Raw genomic sequence first — 22,867 nt, 5'->3', positions numbered from 1 at the left:
ATTTGCCAAAGTATTTATTACTATAAATAGGAATATGTATTATATTTATTAACTGTATATTATGTATATTTCATGTAAACTATTATGAATGAACATGTATCAATAACAATGTATCATGAATACCTGTTTTCCATGTATTCTACAACATATTTATTAATCCGTAGTATCTAACTAGCGTGACGTCATCAATCTCGCTCCGAGGCTGTTCTATTAGAGACGGCATTGGTCTGATATTTAGAAATGTCAAAAGCTGATGACATTTTACTTTTGGCAATTATGACAATTTGTGTTGATTTTTGCAAGAAGAGGAAGAACTGTCACTTGTTTTATTATTTTCCTTTTCTATTTCACGAAAGTAAAAAGAGTTACCTATCTGATTCGTTCAGGCACTCAGTTTAAAGAATATCAGTAACTTTTTTGACAGAGTAAAAATCCAGGCAAATGTAAAATCCACATTTGCCATGTTGGTAAAAAATAACGGTCAAAATTCAAAGTTATTCATTTTATAGACTATAGCTCTTATTAGCTATATAGTTTATTTCTGATATTTTTCGTCTAACAGAAACACGGTTGCCTTCAAGACTCGTAATAGTTCTTTCTTGACCCTAGTATTAATGTATATTTGTATACCCATTTATATTACATTTCTTTCATTAGCCGTTTTATCCGAATCGCTAAATTTAACAAATAAAACATTGTAAAACTTTTAGTGATATATTTACTAGTATGTTTTCGGAGGGCATATCATATTATTATGAGATAAGTTTTACAATATACCTACTAATATATATATATTTGGTTTCATCTCCACTACTACCTAAATTATACACGAGCCATATTATAACAACAAATAAGTACCATCTGATTGCTGACATAACTGTCTCAATTAGAGCATTCTTGATTAAACAGAAGGTGTCACGCAATGATCGCACACATCAGAATGGTGACCCACAATTTTTTTCAAATTAAACAGAAACAAAACGATGTGGTCCCTAAAAAAAGTCCTAAAATTCAAAATAAAACTACTTATTTTAGTGTTGATACTCTATATGGTGTTTTGTGTGGATAGTTACGAGTTTTCGTTGAAGAAACGTGTAAAGAGGAAAGTGTTGTTTACGAAAAGTAGTAAGTTCTTTGTAAGTATATAATATGCGGCATTTTCCTTCTAATATACTTAATATAAATTTTAAATTTTCTAGTTTAGATTAAATGGGAAAGATAATATTTTGAATTACACAACTTTGTTGGCTCACGGCTGGGGTTTTCGGATAAGCTATGATTTACCGTCTAGCTTAAATCAAAGATTGCGTTTCTTTAAGAGAGATGTACATTCAGACATAGAGAATATAAATAATCCGTAAGTATAGCACTATACAGGGTGGTCCGAACTGTATTCGGGAAACTTTGACAGCATATTCTGCAGATGAAAATAAGTAAGAAAGTTTGTATAAATGTATGTCCTAAAATGCTTAGTTTCGGAGATAGAGTTTGTAGAAATTTCATTTTTATTTCGATTTTTTTCAAATAATTTCTAAAGTCACGTCGATATTTGGATGGAATTTGGTGTCTGGGAGTTTTTTGTCACAAGAAATTTGATTTTGATGTCAATATGACTCCTACTTATAGAGGGCGCCACCTACATATTTTTAACTGCTTTGAAGAGTAATAACTTTTCATCCGTACCTGAATAAGACGACTTAATAAAAAAAATATAAATTTACGACGTTTTTACGTAAAAAAGGTCTCTTGGTAAAAATCGCTACGAGTAATGATTCTCCAGATATTTGAAATCGAAATTATCAATACCTGTTGTGATTGATATAAATTAAACATGTTAAATTATCATTTTTTAGAAGAAAAAATTGTGATTAATTAAAAAAATAAAAAGTTCCCAAATTTATCATTTCAGTCAAATAACTACTCAACGTGTTTATTTTTTGTCAATAATGACATGTATTGATTATTTCCGTTCTAAATATCTTGAGAACGGTTAGGTACTCCTAACGATTTTCACTAAAAGACATTTTTTACGTAAAAGATCACGGAAATGCATATTTTTTCACTCGGTAGTTTTATACAGGTACGGACAAAAAGTTATTACTCTTTAAAATAGTTAAAACCCCTGTAGGTGGCGCCCCTTACATATAGGAGTCATATTGACATCAAAATAAAATTTCTTATGTCAAAAAATTCTCAGACGTCAATTTTTATCTAAATATTGACATTACTTCAGAAACTGGTTAGAAAAAATCGAAATAAAAATGAAACTTCTACACCCTGTATCTCTGTGATTCCGCATTTTATGACATACATTTATTTATATAGTCTGTGAAACGAATAACTTTGAATTTGACAGTTCCCGCGGGCTTTTCTAGTGTTAATTTTATTAGGTTAGCAACTTGCGACCATGCTGACGCAATGCCGTCTCTAATAGAACAGCCTCGGAGCGAGATTTATGACCTCACGCTAACATAATTATTCCTTATATTTGACTATGGCTGAAATCGTACTCCATAGTCAATGTAGATAGTTTTAGTGTTAAGAATAATAATTTTAAAAAAATATGTGGTCATCTTTTGACAAGTTTATATTAGTTTATTAATTGCAGTAAACATTATGTGGTTTGGTTTGGTGTGAATATTTTATATGCAATTTTTTGGATTATATTCGACACTATATTTTTATATGACACAACACTGATGAAGGCTATAATGTTAGCCGAAACGTTTTTTTTAAACCATTATACATATAAAATGACAGCGATCTTTATTTCATAGCTATCCCTGACGCCTTTTTTTCTATGATATTGTATTATTTGCAAATATAATGCCCAACTTCGTGGAGCCTCGCTATTTTGCTCGGAATTGAACGAATAGACGCGCGGCGTTGCCTTGTTTTGTGTGTACTTTCTTGAATAGTTTTAAATTTTATCTATTGCTATAATCAGTCTTTCCGTTCTCCGCACTCCGCAGTTTACATTAATATTATCTTATATAATTCCCGTGTTACAGTTTTGGTTACCGTACTCCTCCGAAACGGCTTAACCGATTTTGATGAAATTTTATATGTATATTCAGTAGGTCTGAGAATAGGTAGTTATATATTTTTATACCCTTAAATGATAAGGGTAGTCCACCCCCATTTTTTATTTTGTGAAAAAACAATATTTTAATTTTTTTTATTTGGCATTAAAAAATACAAACAACACTAAATTTTCACGGTTCTACTTTCATCCCCTATTTTTTAATAGGGGTTGTTTTTTTAATTTTTTGTTACCATCTCCGAAACGGCTTAACCGATTTTGATAAAATTTTATATGTATATTCAGTACGTCTAAGAATAAGTTGTTATCTATTTTTATACCCTTTAGCCGAGAGGGTAACCCACCCTCATTTTTTTTAGTTTTTGAAAAGAAAAAAATGTTTTTTATTTTTTTTATTTGGCATTAAGAAATACAAACAACCCTAAATTTTCACCGTTCTGCTATCATCTCCTATTTTTAATAGGGGTTGTTTTTTATTTTTTTTTTGTTGCCATCTCCGAAACGGCTTAGCCGATTTTGATGAAATTTTATGAGTATATTGAGTAGGTCTGAAAACAGGTTGTTATATATTTTTTATACCCTTAAGTGATAAGAGTAGCCCACCCCCATTTTTTTTATTTAAAAAAAATTTTTTTTTTTTATTTGGCATTAAAAAATACAAACAACCCTAAGTTTTCACCGTTCTATCATCCCCTATTTTTTAATAGGGGATGTTTTTTAATTTTTGTTACCATCTCTCGAAACGGCTTGATCGATTTTGATGAAATTTTATATGTATATTCAGTAGGTCTGAGAATACGTTGTTAACTGTTTTTATACCCTTAAGTGATAAGGGTAGCCCACCCCATTTTTTTTTTTTTTGAAAAAAAATATTTTAATTTTTTTATTTGTCATTAAAAAATACAAACAACCCTAAATTTTCACCGTTCTACCATCATCCCTATTTTTTTAACAGGGTTGTTTTTAAGATTTTTGTTACCATCTCCAGAAACGGCTTAACCGATTTTGATAAAATTTTATTTGTATATTCAGTACGTCTAAGAATAGGTTGTTATCTATTCTTATACCCTTAAGTGATAAGGGTAGCCGAGAGGGTAGCCCACCCTCATTTTTTTATTTTTGGAAAAACAAATAATTTTTTTTATTTGGCCTTAAAAATACAAACAACTCTAAATTTTCACCGTTCTACCATCATCCCCTATTTTCTAATAGGGGTTGTTTTTTTGATACCATCTCCGAAACGGCTTGGCCGATTTTGATGACATTTTATTATGTATATTGAATAGGTCTGAAAATAGTTTGCTGTCTATTTTTTATACCCTTAAGTGGTAAGGGTAGCCCACCCCCATTTTTTTATTTTTTGAAAAAAAATATTTTAATTTTTATTTGGCATTAAAAATACAAACAACCCTAAATTTTCACCGTTCTACCATCATCCCTATTTTCTAATAGGGGTTGTTTTCTGATACCATCTCCGAAACGGCTTGGCCGATTTTGATGACATTTTATTATGTATATTGTGTAGGTCTGAAAATAGTTTGTTATCTATTTTTTATACCCTTAAGTGGTAAGGGTAGCCCACCCCCATTTTTTTTATTTTTTGAAAAAAAAATTATTTTATTTTTTTTTATTTGGCATTAAAAATACAAACAACCCTAAATTTTCACCGTTCTACCATCATCCCCTATTTTTTAATAGGGGTTGTTTTTTTTTAAGTTTCTTGTTACCATTTCCGAAACGGTTTTGCCGATTTTGATGAAATTTTATTATGTATATTGAGTAGGTCTGAAAATAGTTTGTTATCTATTTTTTATACCCTTAAGTGAAAGGGTAGCCCATTCCCATTTTTTATATTTTGAAAAAATATATATTTTATTTTTTATTTTGCATTAAAAAATACAAAGAACCCAAAATTTTCACCGTTCTACCATCATCCCCCTATTTTTTAATAGGGGTTGTTTTTTAATTTTTTGTTACCATCCGTGAAACGGCTTTGACCGATTTTGATAAAATTTTATATGTATATTCAGTACGTCTAAGAATAGGTTGTTATCTATTTTTTATACCCTTATGTGGTAAGGGTAGCCCACCCTCATTTTTTATTTTTTGAAAAGAAAAAATGTTTTTATTTTTTTAGTTGGCCTTAATAAATACAAATAACCCTAAATTTTCACCGTTTCACCATCATCCCCTATATTTTAATAGGGGTTGTTTTTTTTTAATTTTTTGTTACCATCTCCGAAACGGCTAGACCGATTTTGATAAAATTTTATATGTATATTCAGTAGGTCTGGTTTGGTTTGGTTTGATCACAACCTATTTCTAGGTTGTTATCTATTTTTTATACCCCTATGTGATAAAAGTGGCCCACCCCAACTTTTTTTTTTATTTTTTAGACAAATTTTTTATTTTAATTGTTTTATAGGGAGTGCTTATTTTTTAGGGGGTGCATGTCCAAAATTTTCTTCTGGGTACACACTTTCATCACTTAAGGGACCTCTGTACAAAATTGCATACTCCTAGTCCTAGAACGGATTTTACATAAAAATTATACAAATTTTTACCCTTAGTTTTACCCCCTTAAGGAATGAATTCCAAAAATCGCTCTAATTATTCAATTACCTACGCTACATAATAAACCTCTGTGCAAATCATCATATATAATCATCATCATATTCCTTGAACAGAATTTATTGTTCCAGAACGTTCAACCCTTCATTTCACACCCTTAGAGGGCGAATTTCCAAAAATTGCTTCTTAGTGCTAAATTACGTTACATAAGGAACGTCTGCAAAATTCATACTTCTACAACCGATTTTAACAAATTTTTGTACAAATTTTCATCCCTTATTTTTTAGGGGATGCATGCCTAAAATTCGCTTCTAGGTACTCACTTTCATCATTTAAGGGACCTCTGAACAGAATTTCATACTCCTAGTCCTAGAACGGATTTTACATAAAAAATTATACAAATATTTTCACCCCTAGTTTTACCCCCTTAAGGAATGAACTCCAAAAATCACTCTAATTATTCAATTACGCTACATAAGGAACCTCTGTGCAAATTCTCATATTCCTTGAACAGAATTTATTGTTCCAGAACGTTCAACCCCTCATTTCACACCCTTAGGGGCGAATTTCCAAAAAATTGCTTCTTAGTGCTAAATTACGTTACATAAGGAACGTCTGCAAAATTCATACTTCTACAACCGATTTTAACAAATTTTTGTACAAATTTTCATCCCTTATTTTCAGGGGATGCATGCCTAAAATTCGCTTCTAGGTACTCACTTTCATCATTTAAGGGACCTCTGAACAGAATTTCATACTCCTAGTCCTAGAACGGATTTTACATAAAAATTATACAAATTTTCACCCCTAGTTTTACCCCTTAAGGAATGAATTCCAAAAATCACTCTAATTATTCAATTACGCTACATAAGGAACCTCTGTGCAAATTCTCATATTCCTTGAACAGAATTTATTGTTCCAGAACGTTCAACCCCTCATTTCACACCCTTAGAGGCGCGAATTTCCAAAAATTGCTTCTTAGTGCTAAATTACGTTACATAAGGAACGTCTGCAAAATTCATACTTCTAAAACCGATTTTAACAAATTTTTGTACAAATTTTCATCCCTTATTTTTTAGGGGATGCACGCCTAAAATTCGCTTCTAGGTACTCACTTTCATCATTTAAGGGACCTCTGAACAGAATTTCATACTCCTAGTCCTAGAACGGATTTTACATAAAAAAATTATACAAATTTTCACCCCTAGTTTTACCCCCTTAAGGAATGAATTCCAAAAATCACTCTAATTATTCAATTACGCTACATAAGGAACCTCTGTGCAAATTCTCATATTCCTTGAACAGAATTTATTGTTCCAGAACGTTCAACCCCTCATTTCACACCCTTAGAGGGCGAATTTCCAAAAATTGCTTCTTAATGCTAAATTATGTTACATAAGGAACGTCTGCAAAATTCATACTTCTAAAACCGATTTTAACCTTTTGTACAAATTTTCATCCCTTATTTCTAAGGGATGAATGTCAAAATAGCTTCTAGGTACTCACTTTCGTCACTTAAGGAAACTCTGTACAAAATTTCATACTCCTAGAACTAACACTTTTTGTACAAAATTTCACCCCTAGTTTCACTACCCTTAGGCTATACATTTCCAAAATCGCTTATCAATGTTCAAATGCGCCACATCTGTGCAAAAGTTCATACTCCTAGTAGGTACAGATTTTTTTTTGTATAATTACATCCCTTTATCTAATTACACCCCCTTTATGGGTCGAATTTTAAAAATTACTTAGTAGTGCTCATCTTAGAGAACAATTAATATTCTCCGTATTTACTCCAGTTTCCTAATACTAGCACAGATAACACATAATCATACTAGTTAATTTTTTATTGGAATAGAAGTAATTTTTATTAGAAGGTACAAAAAATTAAAAATCTAAAATTTTATTTTCATAGCTACGTTTTTTTTCATAGCCTTAGGATGCCTCATGTACTATTGAATATACGAAATATATAATCAATACATATTTTTTTAAATATCGAGAAATAAAATATGTTTGGCAACACCGTACGAAATATCGCCGCGCGTAGTCCTCAAAATTTAAAATATTAGCATTTTCAGGCTTCGATTATGTTCAAAAGCGCCACCGTATGACAAATCATTAAAGCTTCCACACGAGAGTTCTTAAAACTATAATATTCTTTGATTTTACCCATTATCTTATGTACCTATTCATTATTTGTATATTGTAAAACATTTGCTGCATTTGTATGGTTCATAGTTTATTTGCCAAAGTATTTATTACTATAAATAGGTATATATTATATTTATTAACTGTATATTATGTATATTTCATGTAAACTATATCATTTTTAAAATACAAACCAAAAATACGAGGAATAATTATGTTTCCATTTCAAACATATTTATTAATCCGTATCTAATTAGCGTGACGTCATAAATCTCGCTCCGAGGCTGTTCTATTACAGACGGAATTGGTCTGATATTTAGAAATGTCAAAAGCTGATGACATTTTACTTTTGACAATTATGCCATTTCGTGTTGATTTTTGCAAGAAGAGGAAGAACTGTCACTTGTTTTATTATTTTCCTTTTCTATTTCACGTAAGTAAAAAGAGTTACCTATCTGATTCGTTCAGGCACTCAATTTAAAGAATACTTAAAGAATATCAGTAACTTTTTTGATAGAGGGATTTTATATTTGCCATGTTGGTAAAAAATAACGGTCAAAATTCAAAGTTATTCATTTTATAGACTATACGAACATTTTTATTTATTTTTATCTGCAGGATATGCTGCAAAAGTTTCCGGAATACAGTTCGGACCACCCATATAATCAACTAAAATTAAATTAAAATGTTCAAAGATAATAAAATATAAAACGTGTATGCAAATCTCTATTGTCTATATAGTGAGTCTTAAATAAGTGCAAATATTGTCAGAGTTGGTAGATCCCGATAAAAGAAACATATTTTCTCTTTAGCGTTTTTGAAATAAATCCAAAATAATCCAGTTTTACTTTGAAAATTTCGAAAAAAAAAATTTTTGCTTAAATTTTTAAAACCACTGGATTTTTCTTGTAGTCTTTCTAGTGATCTACTACCTATGTTGCCATATTATCAAGAAATTACGTATTTTAACTAAAAAGTAAACAAATTTTCAAGTTTTTTTTCAAAAAATTCCAAATTTCCAAAAACATTTTTGGCGAAAAAAACTCATTATCGTGTTTCTGGAGTCGAAATCTACTACTCCTAAAAACATTTGAACTTATTTAAGACTCACCCTGTATTGCTGTTTTATTGTTTAACACAGATTTCAAATAAGTCACGATAAAGTGTAAAAAAATTCAAAGATATTCTTACAGTATGTCACGGGATTTTCTTTACAAAAAGAGAAACTTTTTTATATTGAAAAAATTCAACCATATATATAATTGGAAAAGTATAAACGGCATTAACTATTTTAGAACAAGCAAAAACTTTTGTGAAGAATGCATTTTCCTCAAAAAGCTAAAAGTAAAAAAGTTTTTCTTGCAAACACAATGGGGGGCTCAATCTTGCAAACACAATCACATGCTGTAGAGTAAAGCTAGAACCGAAATTATAATTGAACACCTGTGCTGTGACATATTTGACGAATTTTATTTTGTAGAATTGTATCGAAATTGGTCTATTGTGTATTGGCGCAAGTGTGTTCAATTGTCTCACAATCGTTCCTTGCCGAGAATTGCGGAATATTCTGTGAAATCGCAAAAATAATAGCCAGGTGAGTTTTATAGTAGACATATTATAACCAGAAGAAAGAAGACCAACTTACAACGTGAAAACTTTCTTCCACCATTTATTTTTATGTCTTGTTCTTTTTTACTTTAAATTTGTTATTTATACTAACGTTTTTAAGACGAAAGAAACCGTGTATATTATATTTTAGTTATGCAGTATTTATCTAATGTTTTAAATAACATACCAAAAATTAAAATGTTTAACAATTATACAGACCGGACCACCATAAAAATTATTTTTTAAGTAAAATAATGGATGTTTACGAAGTTCGTGAGAAAATTCAAATTGTAAAATGGTATTTCCAAAATAGGTCTTATCGGGATATACAAACAATTTTTCCACAAACTTTTGGAAACAGGCCAATTCCATCTTTACCTACTGTATCAAGAGTTATTAATAATTTTGAAATACATGCGGGTGCGTGTTCCCACAAAAACACAAAAAGCCTGATGTGTTGATTAATGAAGAACAGGAGTTAAAGCAAGTGTTTATTTGTGCTACCGCGGATCAAAATCGCACGTTTTCAAGTAATCAAATTGCTGAGGTGGTCCTGCCCACAATGCCCGTATTGTTCAAGAATATTTGAACAATACTTTTCCCAACCGTTTACTTAGTGGATATGGAACTATTTTGTGGCCCGCTAGATCACCAGATCTTTCTCCCAATGATTTATTTTTGTGGGGTTATGTAAAATCCAAAGTGTATGGTCATAATAGGGCTAATAATCTGGATGAGCTTCAAGTAAAAATACGAGAGGCTTTCCAAACTATTAGCCCTAATATGTTAGCCAATGTCAGACGGGGATTTTACGACCGCCTAGGCTTCTGTCTAGCACAAGAAGATGGTCTTTTGAACACTTATAACCTTTTTTTTTTTTTAGAGTAACATTTTAGTTTTTTGGGTTTAGAGAATTTATTTATTTTTAGTTTTAGCTTGTAAACACACTCAAATAATAAATATTTAAGTATTTTCATTTTAAATGTTACCTTAAGTGAAGGTAAACACTTAAAATGAAAATAATAAATACTCGGCACTCCTCACGTCGTATTCCTAGTCTGCCACGACCGACCCGTCCAAGCGCAACTGCAACTGCGTACTGCCTGACCAGCCGACTAGCCGGCAGTGAATCTCGAGTACGAACGCAAAACGGGTAAACGTAAATTCGTCCGGCAACTTGATATGTTACTAGTAGCCTGGTCTTCTCTCTGTATTATTTTTTCTCGGATATTATGCGGCAAAACTATAGGTATCTATCTTCATTATATTTTTGATTATATGCCATTATACTAGAAATTAGCTCACATTATCCAGAGTACCGACCTAGCAAATACATGTATAACTAAAAGTATAGATCTAGAAACTATAGATACTAAAGTAAAGACTGTTCAGCCATCGTTCACTGTGACGTCATCATTATTTGTCAAATATAAGTTTTAGGATGTGTCTGAGATCAGTTCATATTGTTTAGAAAATTTTAAGTACGTTCCTATATTATTGCTTGAGCGAGTTCCGTTTTTTTCGGCATTTATTCATTTTTTCTTTATATCAGTTACGATACTTTTAATTCCAATCCTTTGGACTGTTGAAATTCCTATTTCCTATTTCTAAAGCATCAGCAACTCGCCATTCTATTTAAAAACGCTATCAATTTGTATTTTACATAGGAATATTACACCTTGTACCTATCTCATATACGGCGTCCACAGGAAAGAGTGTTCTACCAGCGGCTCTTTCCAGAGAAAATAATTTATAAGGTTAGCAATGAGCTCTTGTTCGTTTTGGTTAAATCTTTGAGGCATTTTAGCAATAAAAAAGATTGAATTTTGTTCAATTCAGGGGTGGATGGGGAAGTGGAAACCGGCCCGGGAAAAATAGGCAACCGGCCCAAATCCACAAAAACAAAATGACCATAACGAAGAAACATATATTTTATTTATTAATATATAAGTAAGGGTGTTTTTCGTTCGTGCGAAAAAGCTCTTTTGCCTCCGGTTTAAAAAAATTGTAATGATCAAAATTTTCTTTAAAGACCAATATTGGGTCGGACATCTGAATTTTTACTGCAAAATGGCTCAGTTTTACAGGGTTCTACTGCTTTATTTCCATTATCGATAACGGTAATTTGATCTTGAATAGGCTACGATTTTGAGTCACGATTTTGAGAAACTTTAAGACTTCCTGATTCATTCAGTTCAGCTGACCCAATCCTCTGTGAAATACATTACTTTTAGCTTTTCGGGTATATACTTTCTTACACATTGTAAAAAGAAATTCTCTTTTTTCTGCTACAGCAGCAACCTCCTCGTGTACATGTGTTTTTAACGAAATGAACTGAATGTCGCCATTAAAACTGCAGCATTTTTTAGGTTATTGTATAGTTTTTATCACGAAACTTTTTTCCTCTATACTTTTCTACATTTGGCATCTTGTATGATAATGCCACGAATCAAACGAAAAAACCCTAGGCAATACCTAAGCAGTGGATATAAATGTGTTCTGATGTAATGCTATGTTACAGTCCATAATAAGAACATTTGGATTTTCGAGACAATTATGTTGTTAGACGGAAGGAAAGTCTTTTTAAAAAACAATTATTTATTTAAAAGTATACAGCGTGAATGTTGTACGTACGAAATCAGACAAAAGAATGAATTTATAATGAACATTAACTTAAAAAGAAAACTTATCAATAAAAGCATGATCAGCAGGTCTCATGGGAACATCTTCGGTGCGGTTGCAGGTGTGGCGGAAAAATGGCCACATGTAACTCCTCCCTCCTTAAGACGAAAAGATTACAGAGTTTTCTTTTCGTGGTGGGTCTTCGGGCATCATTTAAATTTTTGTAACTATTAAAAATACTTTCACATCTGTTGATAAATTTATTGAGAGTACTACTGTCTCCATCGTACGGTTTATTATCCATTTTGGATTTAAATAATTCCCAGTTAAGCTTTGATTCAGTCATTTTTTTAGATGGTATAGAAGAAGAAGCGATTTTGTTTGATTGTTGTACAGAAAATGATAAACTATCTAATTTTCCTATAATTTCTTCTAATTCGGTCATGTATTTTTAAATAAACTTAATTTTAAAACTAAAGATAAAGTAATTATTTATGTATTGATTATAAAAATTTTATTATATTGAATAATAATTTATTTTTTTTTAAATCGATAAATTATTTTTTCAATTAGGTATATTGATTATTGATTTATTTTTTAAATCGATAAATTAATGTATTCTTTTTTTCGTTTTTCTTAAAACTACTGCTCCCAATGAGCTGCGAAATTGTGTGCGCTATGCACTGGCCCTAACTATCCCTACCGAAAAACCTTAACCAGAGGGTTCGGAGAGGCAAAAAGGAAAAGGCACTTACAGTTTTGATGCTGTGGTGTTTTCTTCTCCTTTCTCGATCCTTTTGCGACTCGTTGTGGGTGCTGCACTTTGCTGCCGTCGAGGTTCTTCTTCGATACGCGCTTAGGGGTTGAAACCACGAAACGACACTGGCCCGAAAAGATGCTCGAAAAACACAGAAATGCCGTCGCACGTATCCTACCGACTGCGCCAATTATGTTGTTCGGCGGAAGAAAAGTCTTTTTAAAAAACAAATTATTTATTTAAAAGTATACAGCTTGAATGTTGTACGTACGAAATCAGACAAAAGAATGAATTTATAATGAACATTAACTTAAAAAGAAAACTTATCAATAAAAGCATAATCAGCGAGCAGGTCTCATGGGAACATCTTCGGTGCGGTTGCAGGTGTGGCGGAAATGGCCACATGTAACTAGACATATTAATATTTTATTATCTAATCTAGTTTAAACTTTATTTAACTCTTCTCTGCTGCCTCAGTAATTTTTTAGCAAATTTATTTTAGCAACATTTTAAACAACAATTTCGACTTAGCTTTTAGATCTCAGACTTGGCTTTTAGTCCGTCCCCAATTCAAGCCAAGCATACATATGTCAACCGCAGAGTTCGCGTCAAATTCGTCTACATTTTTACAAAGTGGAGGTCGAAAAATATTGCACCGAGCCACCTTTGTCAATCTACGCTACCGTGTTCTTAGTATACATTTAGATTGAGACTATTTAAATTTACCTAATGCTATTCATTCTTTTTTTTTGCTACCAGTCAGTCATATTTATTAGTTATTAATAAAAGAATAGTGGGTAAAACTATACAGGGTGAGTCTTAAATAAGTGCAAATATTTTTAGGGGTGGTATATCTCGACCCCAGGAACACGTCTAAGAGTTTTTTTTGTAAAAAAAGATGTTAAAAATCGAGCATTTTCTTTTAAACTTTCCTGTACATTTTAGAAAACTTTTTAGAACTTCTTGTTCACCGCAAATTTTCCCACGGTATAGTTTCTTAATCTCTGATATTACGGTACTAAAAGAGATGCAAATGCCGCCATGCAAAATTGGGCGCCTCAAATTTTTTTAAAAATAAATCTATTTTTTTTTAAATTTCCAGACTTAATAACTCGATTGGACTTATTTGAACCTGGATAAAGAGAATATGTTATGTTTATTTTATTGAAATCTACCAGCCCTGAAAATATTTGCACTTATAGACTCATCTTGTATAATAAAAATTTTCAAACCGAACAAACAACAGGTGATTATTAAAATAATAAGTGTCCCAGAGAAAGAAATTTTACAATAGTTATTTTACAAATTGGTGTTTATGTTTAAAAGCAACTGACGATTATACTGATGCAAATTAATTAGTTAGTTATGGATCACTAATGATCTTACGTCACTTTAGTTAGAAGATTAACCATTTAATTTGCTAATCCAATCTTTTTTTAGCTCTGATCGGGACCGGCCCACCGGAAATTTTCCCGTTTTCCCATCCACCCCTGATAAAATTATAACCCCAAATCAAATGACAATGACATTTACTAAAAAGAATATGCAGTAATTTACGAAATGCCGTATTGACGTCACCAATCTATTTCATCTGGTTGGCAAGTGGTTTTACATTTCAGCATTTCTTTTCAAAACCAAAGAAATAAGAAAAAGATGAAAATAACTATTTTTAATAAAAGAAACAAATTACTTTAAACCAACAAATATTAAACCTAGAAATGAAATGTAGGACGGCGTTATTAATAGTATTTTTAAATTAAATTCTTGGAGCTAGAGCTCCTAACAACACAAAATATCTCGAAGTTTTTTGTAAACTTGATTTCTTGAACATTTGTAAATAGAAAATTCGAGAATCGGAGTAATAGGAAAATTCTCTGGATTCTTTTCGAACTGCCGGTTCGCTTTTTGTGTTAACGAGACTAAAAAGCGAACAAATTTCTGTTGATTCAAGGGCCCGTTTTATTTTTTAACGAAGTGTGTTCATTCGGTAACAAATCTAGCGCGCTCGGTGTTTAAATTTGCATTGTTTGCTAGGGGTGCTCAACCAAAAAAAGGTCAAAGTTTTTGAATTAAACTTTAACTTTACAGTTTTTAAAGCAATATTTAACTATTTTTAAGAAAATTATTTATAAATAGATATTCAATAATATATAAAAAAAAATAATTGCTGTATTTTATTCAATACAAATTTATATTAATTGATATAATACAAAATTCAGCAAATTCCATCTGTTATAAATAAATACTTACTAAACTTTGAATACAAAAGTATTTATACAGTATGGTGCCTTCCCCGCCGGTGCTGCATCGGAGATCATCGTGAACAACCGATATACAGTGTGGTCCGAACTGTATTCCAGAAACTTCAGCAGCATATTCTGCAGATAAAAATAAGTAAATCAGTTCATATAAAAATATGTCCTAAAATGCTTAGTTTCGGAGATACAGGGTGTAGAAGTTTTCTTTTTATTTCGATTTTTTCCAAATAATTTCTCAAGTAACTTCAATCAATCAATATGAGTCCTACTTGTAGAGGGCGCCACCTACATATTTTTTGACTGATTTAAAGACTAATAACTTTTCGTCTGTACCTGTATAAAACTACTGAGTAAAAAATATACATTTACATTACTTTTTAAAAAAAGGTCTCTTGGTAAAAATTGCTACGAGTAATGGTCCTCGAGATATTTGGAATCGAAATTATCAATACCTGTCATCGTTAACATAAATTAAACATATTGACTAAATAGTTTTTAGACTGAAGTCATAAATTTGAAATATTTTTGTGCCAAAAGTTCAACAGAAACTATTTATCATCATTTTTTCAAGAAAAATTTATGATTAATTTAAAAAAATAAAAAGTTCCCTACTCAGTATGTTTATTTTTTGTCAATATGACATCGTTTGACTGATTCAATTCTAAATATCTTGAGACCGGTTGCTCGTAGCGATTTTTACCAAGAGACATTTTTTACGTAAAAAATCACGGAAATAAATTTGTTTCACTCAGTAGTTTTATATAGGTACGGACAAAAAGTTTACTTTCATTCATTTAATTACTCTTCAAAACAGTTAAAACACATGTAGGTGGCGCCCTCAACAAGTAGGGGTCACATCAAAATCAAATTTCTCATGTCAAAAAACTCCCAGATATCAATTTTCATCAAAATATTGACGTTACTTCAGAAATTATTTGGAAAAAATTGAAATAAAAATGAAACTTCTACACCCTGTATCTCCGAAACTAAGCATTATAGGACATACTTTTATACGAACTTTTTTATTTATTTTGATTTGCAGAATATGCTGCTGAAGTTTCTGGAATACAGTTCGTACCACCCTGTATACAAATACACGTGTTTAAATAGCGAGTAACGAAAAATGTATTATATTGTAAAGTGTTAGGAAGTATAATTTGTGAAAATTCTAAAAATAAAAAAGTAAAGATTTTGATATTTTCGGAAGATCTAACTTGTATTATATTTTTTTATTCCAGCTAAAAAAAATTTTTAGATGAGTTCAACTATGGTACCGAGCATAGTTTTACGCACCGGTTTTGCTAGTGGGGTCATAATTGGGGCTATATCGGCTATAACGATGTTTTAAATGTGTATATATAATTATAATTTTAGATGATGCTCATAAAACATTTAATCATTAGTGTTACCATTAATATTGCAAATTATATTTTATCCTCTCACAGTATATGTCTATTTAATTTTTTTGATTATGTAACGAGCACTTTGTTTACTCACTTGTTTGGTCGAACTGCTTGAATCCATTTTTGCTTTTGATCAAATCGGTGTGAGAAACTATGAAGCTATAAAATGTTGTTTCAGGAGAGTTGAATATCCGAGAAAGTTGAGTTATTGAATGTTATTGCACCCAACAACGTCCTAATTACGCCCTCCTTTACGAGTTAACATTTTTTCGGCAATTTTATTAACATTTGAAATTGTCACAATACAACACGACGCCTACCCGAAACAGCGTTACATCACACAAATCTCGTACCTCAGTGTTTTGCACTAATATGCACTAGCAAAAAACTAAAATACTTAAATATCATGACAAAGCCACGATTTCAATATTATTTTAATAAGATCAACATGAACTGTAACCGGGACGGCGCGCGCGGCGCGGCGTGAAATACGTAGCCAAAATTTCTGGTTTCTGCCGTATACAGCGCTGCGGTCGGAATTTTTTGAAATCAATTGAAATGCACCAATCCTATAATGAATATAACATGGGTGGCCTCCATAAGAGCCTTAGCAAAATAGAATATTTGGTTAATTCACATGTAAGCTATGAAGTTCCAAGAAATAAGAAAACTGCAATTTTATTATCCAAGTGGAAAGCATTTTTTAGTAGTTCTAGGCACTAAAATTGCCAAAAATTAATTATACCATCAAGAAATAAATAAATTACGAATCATGTGGTTGTTTAAACTGAGGCAAATATATCAGCAATCAGTAATCCAATAAAAAAGAGCATTGTGACAAATTATAATCAAATTAGTTTTGTATTATGGATGTAAATAAACTCCCTAAGGGGAAATGTAGAAAGTAGATTAGAACGGAGAATCTATAACAAAATTTTAAAAGATTTCATTGAAAAATATGCAGTTTTGTAATAAAAGTGTATAATGTAGTAAGAGCCAAGATTAAAGTTCTAAATTATCTATTTTTATTAAATTAATTTTATATATTTTTATGGCTGATTTCAAATTCATTTTCAACTTTTACATCACAACATGTGATACAAACAGATATTGGTGAACCGACTCCCGTAGAGAATTTCATTATGATTTTCAGAAATCCACTTTGGTTAAAAGCACTTTATATGATTAAACACAGTTAAAAGAATTCTACAAAAGTTTGCCTGATAGTTCCGTCCTAAAGCAAGATAGTTTATTAAGGATTCTTGCTTCCTGGAAATATACATTCATAAAAGAACTTAGAATATTAGATAAATAACGTTCGACGCAGAAATATTTTCCATACTACAAAAACACTATAATCAATGTCTTTTTTGTAATTCGCTTAAAAAATGATCGTATTTTTAATTTCAATTTCTAGTGCCTTGACTGTGTTAAAAACACTAGTTTTTAATCAAGGAGCCTTGGAAAAATAGATTTCATCGTCGGTTATTTTTGGTGTCTTGTCCTGGCTTATTAAAAGATGCCAAATCGTATTTTTAATCATATCTCAATTTCTTTCAAATGGAACAAGGGTGGGTCATTAGCATATTTGGATAAAGCATTTTTCTACGAATAATTTGGTACCAATACTTGGTAATTTCTAGTCAAATTATCATTATGAACCGCATGTTACAATATCAAACAAACCATATGCAGAAATGTCAAAAGTTGACATATGATATGTCATTCTATTCAGAGTTCAGAGTGTCATTTTCTATCGGATAAAATAAAAAAATGCCGAGGGTGTTATTTAAAAATCAAAAGTCGTAGTAGTTTCCGGTGAAACAGAAAACAATTGAATACGCCAATCAATCCTAATTTATGTCATATACTAACATACCAAATCTCGTTTGGGACACCCTTTTTTTTAGAGCACCCGGTATATATTTGATAATATATCACATAGTTTTAAGTCACTTCAGCGATATAGATAGTGATGAAAAAAGGCCTATTAGAAAATTATGAAAGGTATAAGTTGTTTAATTTAAAAAAAAATATTGAGAATATAATATTTGATACTAACTACCCTATAATTAATTTACTACTCTCTAATTTTAGATTTATTAATAATTATAAATACATTAAATTACAATCTTATTAACCAGTTATACCAGATGTTATCCCTGATTCAACCCCGAACTTCTTATTTATTTAATAATCCTTCAATAATAATCCCTTAATCTCCCCTTAGGCCCATATTATATTCTGTCTATCTCTGTCTTACCCGGATCAGTATGTTATTGAGCTTTTGTGGGTAATAACGTGGAGTTCTAGCATATAGGTTAATATTGAAACACTGAACTTGCATCCCCATCAGACATAACTGGATAAATTATTATCCTATTGTTTTATGTTATGTATGTGGCGAATACACTTTGAAAGAAAGTATAAGGAAACCTATTTCAGACTATGTGAATAATGCTTATTATAGGATATTTGGGAGGAGTTAAAATAAATATTTTTGATGATAAGAGTTTCCTTTATTATTATTATCTTTCTCAATTTTGGAGAATCTAAGTCTGTCCAACAAGCTAGGGACAATTTCGACAGACGACTTAAAAAATCACAAAAAATACAGTTTACCTGTCCACACGAGTGTATGAACTACAACTGAAAGACTTACTTTCGTTTATATTGTGATAGTAAAAGATTAAATAATTCTGGTGGTTCAAAAAACAAATATTTAATACTTTACTATCAGAACATAAATGAAAATAAAATAAAAAAGTTTTTAACCCGAGCCGGTCTCGAACTCGGATTTCTCGCTTCATAGGCTGAACTTCCGCGCGCCGCGCTGGTGCTGTGGAGACTTGCTCGATTTATATTCAATACTAGAATTTAACGGACTAAATAAAAAAAATATAGGATCTTTTTTCGATGCGCAGTAGCGAACGCAACGTGTAGCCAGACGGTCCGCATGCTGTTCCAGAGAACATATTAAAAGATATATCAAAGATCCAGCTTTCTTAAAATACTTTCTCGAAAATGTTGCTAACTCTTAGACTACTACGTAAAGGTAAATTTGAGTTTTACAAGGCGGCTCAAGAATGAGATCAGACACAAAAAATCAAGATAATTTGAAAAATTAATTTGAGAATAAAAACACCAATTATTGTAGGTGAAAAAAGAAAACTGTGTCAACAAGCAAAATAGAGTAATATTAATAACTAACGTGTACCAGCAACTTCGTTCGCGTCGGATTAATCATTTGTAATGGTGATGATAAAGCAAATCAAGAATTTCCATTAACATACAAACTGGATAAAATTTTCTCACATTTATGTAAGCATGAGAAAAACAATATAGCGATATTATTATATAACTTGGTAATATATGAGAGGTAGTTTCACCTCGTTGGAATTTGAGTTTCGAAAAATCCGTTTGCCAAAAATAAGATTTTTACGTCAAGTAGTTTAAGCAGAATCGTGGTTAAGTAATTACCCAACTCTTTGGAACACCCTGTATGAGTTTTTAAAAAATTTCAAAATATGTAAAAAAACCAAATAAATTATGCTTGTCCAAGCGTTTTCCCGAAAGACTAACCGTTTTTTAAATAACAAATATTGGAATATTTGAGGGGCGTTTTCGCCCTCTTGGAATTTGAGATTCGAGAAACCCCTCCTTATCGAACCTCTACATCCCACAGTCAATCCGTTTGCCAAAAATCAGCTTTAAACGTCAAGCAGTTTAAGCAGAATCGTGATTACTCAATGGTCATATTTTATGAAACACCCTGTATAAATTTATAAAAAATCTTAAAATATGTAAAACAACAAAATAAAATATACGTGTTTAAGAGTCTTTCCGAAAAACTCACCGGTTTTTAAATAAAACATATTTTAATATTTGAAGGATAGTTTCACCCCCTTAGAATTCGAGTTTTGAAAGATCCCTTCTTATCGAACCTGTACACCCTAAAGTCAATCTGTTTTCCAAAAATCAGCTTTTTACGTCAAGCGCTTTAAGCAGGACCGTGATTAATCAATGACCAGATTTTTCAAAACACCCTGTATACATTTTTAAAAAATCTTAAAATATGTAAAAAAACAAAATAAAATATACGTGTTTAAGCGTTTTTTCGGAAACTTGACCGTTTTTTAAATAAAAAATCTTGTAATATTTGAGGGGTGGTTTCACCCTCTTGGAACTGGAATTTCGAAAAATCGCTTCTTATCGAACCTCTACACCCTAGAATCGACCTGTCACTTAAGGATTTTATATATTAGTATAGATATAACATTGATAGCATTGAGTGATAGAATTTGCAGTATAGAGCATCGAATTACTAGACCTCCTCCTCCTCCTCTATCGACATCTCCCGATTGAATACTCGTAGTTTGAATATATTCGTTTTGTTTCAGCGCCAGGGGTATCGAAGCGAACTTTTTCAAAAGTTTAGCCGACAAGTGCCAACTCTATCAGGAAAGGTGTCCGCAGACCGATCTGGGCTCATCCATCTTTGGTTTTGGATAGCGAATTGAGGAAGAAGAAGAGTAAGCAAGGGAAAAGTAACACTGTAAATTAAAATATGTTTAATAAAATGTATTGTTTCTGAAGGTAAAGGTTGATTTAATTTGTCGTTGGCGTTTTAAAAGAGATTTATTTATTATCCTTTTCTATACAGGGTGTCCTAATATTCCGTGGACATAGAACTACTACGTATTTTTGGAATCAAAATAAGTTCATTGGACACAATTTACCTCTATACAAAAATGCTTTGTTTGTCCGCTAGAGGGCATCAAACTTTAAAAAAAATAAACATATCGGATGTTTTAAGAACCGTTATTCCTTTTTGAATGAGATTTTGTGCGTCTATGTTTTGCCAAATGCAGATAGGTATTGGAAACCCTAATATAGTTTGAACGAGCATTTAAATCTGCTTCGACTTATTTTAAAAAATACATAGTGTTGCATTTGAAATAACGAAGTTTTTATGTAAAATAAATATTTAAAATAGACCAGCAATTTTTGATACCCCTGTATACATTTTAGGAAGCAATCATTTTTTGTCTGGCAAGTCTATTTGTCTGGCTTCAAGTCAGCACAAGAATTAATTCCGAAAAGTAATGTACAAGGCGTTGACAAACTTTTTTATTATAGCATGCATATTTAAATATCTCAAAAACCAAAGCTTTTAAACATATTAAACCTTTATAATAAATGCCTTATTTTCTGTCCAAGAATACAAAAATGATATAAAATACCGGGTATTCCATAAGAAAAAATATAACTATGGTATGAATCTTACTTTTGACACACCCTGTGCATTTCAAAATAATTTTAAATTATGCACATTACGTTCAAACATATACCCATAAAATTGTTTGTTTCTACATCTTTCCGTTTTCGTATAATCAACCGAGGCGACTGAGCAGGTGCACCATCCTGTATATCGTGGTATACTTGAAAACTCTATAATCACTATTCAGTCGTTTGTTGATAGTCATGGTGATTATGGAAATAAAAACTATAATATTAAATTAGTTAAATATACTAAGGGCTGGCAAAGGTTAGTCTTGGGTCGAGATTTCCGTATGTAAGAAGAGTACAATGCGTTTATAATGTACTGAACAAAGATAGAACAGTAAACACGTTGCCAAACGTATGAAATAAACGGAGAAACTGTGCACATCGCTAAGAGATGTGGAAGGAGATATAGCAGATTTGTCGCAGTTGACCGGTCGATCCAATCAATACCTCTGTCAGTATTTATAGTTCTAGAGAAAGGTGTACGTCATGCGTTCAGCTTCACGATTTAATTACGTCTCGTGATACTTAATTTGTTTATTTATTAACGAGTCGTTGTAATTTTCCCTAGAGCTTGAATTTTTTTAAGTGCAAGCTAGAAACACTTGCATTTTTGTTAAAAATAAGTGGAACTGAGTGGGTGTTCGATAGTGGTCGCGCTATTAGAACTCTGAATTCAAAAATCGATATCTCGATATCTATTAGAAATAATAGATTGTAGTTTTTTCAAAAACTTTGTTAATATTTCTGCTGAATTTTCTTTATAGACAATATGTGAAAATCTTTATCAATAAAAAAATTACACGATTGCTGAAAATTGCTATGCTCTAAAAGTAAATGGATGGATTGTTTACAATTTTTGAATGGAAAACCAACCTTATCGAATTTTTCTTATGTAAACATATTGTAAAATATCCGATCTTGAAAATAAAAAATAGTTTCAATATCTAAAGTGGTTCTTGAGTTATGGCCTGTTATGTGTTAAAAAGTTGAGTTTTTAAATTATCGCGATTACTGACGTTTTCTCGTTATAAAAAAATGACACACTAACGATATCCTTATAATTCCATTTCAGATGCTCAGAAAAGTGTCTAATGATTTTATCTAGTTATCTCTTGAAAAAAAAATCTTTTAAAAATAATCGGTTTGCGATCGTGATTTTACTTTA

General features: G+C 31.2%; 1 protein-coding gene across 1 annotated transcript; it reads left to right on the top strand.

The window, feature by feature from the left end:
* Nucleotides 1-926: 926 nt before the first annotated feature.
* LOC115879764 lies at nt 927-20,962 on the top strand. The gene is made up of 4 exons (XM_030896751.1): nt 927-1,136; nt 1,200-1,357; nt 9,246-9,359; nt 20,814-20,962. Exons 1-4 carry the CDS (start codon nt 984-986, stop codon nt 20,923-20,925), a joined length of 537 nt encoding a protein of 178 aa, XP_030752611.1. The 5' UTR covers nt 927-983; the 3' UTR covers nt 20,926-20,962.
* Nucleotides 20,963-22,867: the final 1,905 nt, after the last annotated feature.

The sequence above is a fragment of the Sitophilus oryzae genome, unplaced genomic scaffold (genome assembly GCF_002938485.1).
Source record: "Sitophilus oryzae breed Bouriz unplaced genomic scaffold, Soryzae_2.0 scaffold_1586_pilon_pilon, whole genome shotgun sequence".
NCBI classification, from domain to species: domain Eukaryota; kingdom Metazoa; phylum Arthropoda; class Insecta; order Coleoptera; family Curculionidae; genus Sitophilus; species Sitophilus oryzae.
This window is presented reverse-complemented; position numbering and strand designations above follow the sequence as displayed.

Excerpts from the sequence above, each read along its gene's own strand:
- LOC115879764 (XM_030896751.1), top strand. The coding sequence starts at position 984 with ATGTGGTCCCTAAAAAAAGTCCTAAAATTCAAAATAAAACTACTTATT. Across the intron at positions 1,358-9,245 it reads ATAGAGAATATAAATAATCC|AATTGTATCGAAATTGGTCT; the intron begins GTAAGTATAGCA and ends TTTATTTTGTAG. Across the intron at positions 9,360-20,813 it reads ATCGCAAAAATAATAGCCAG|CGCCAGGGGTATCGAAGCGA; the intron begins GTGAGTTTTATA and ends GTTTTGTTTCAG.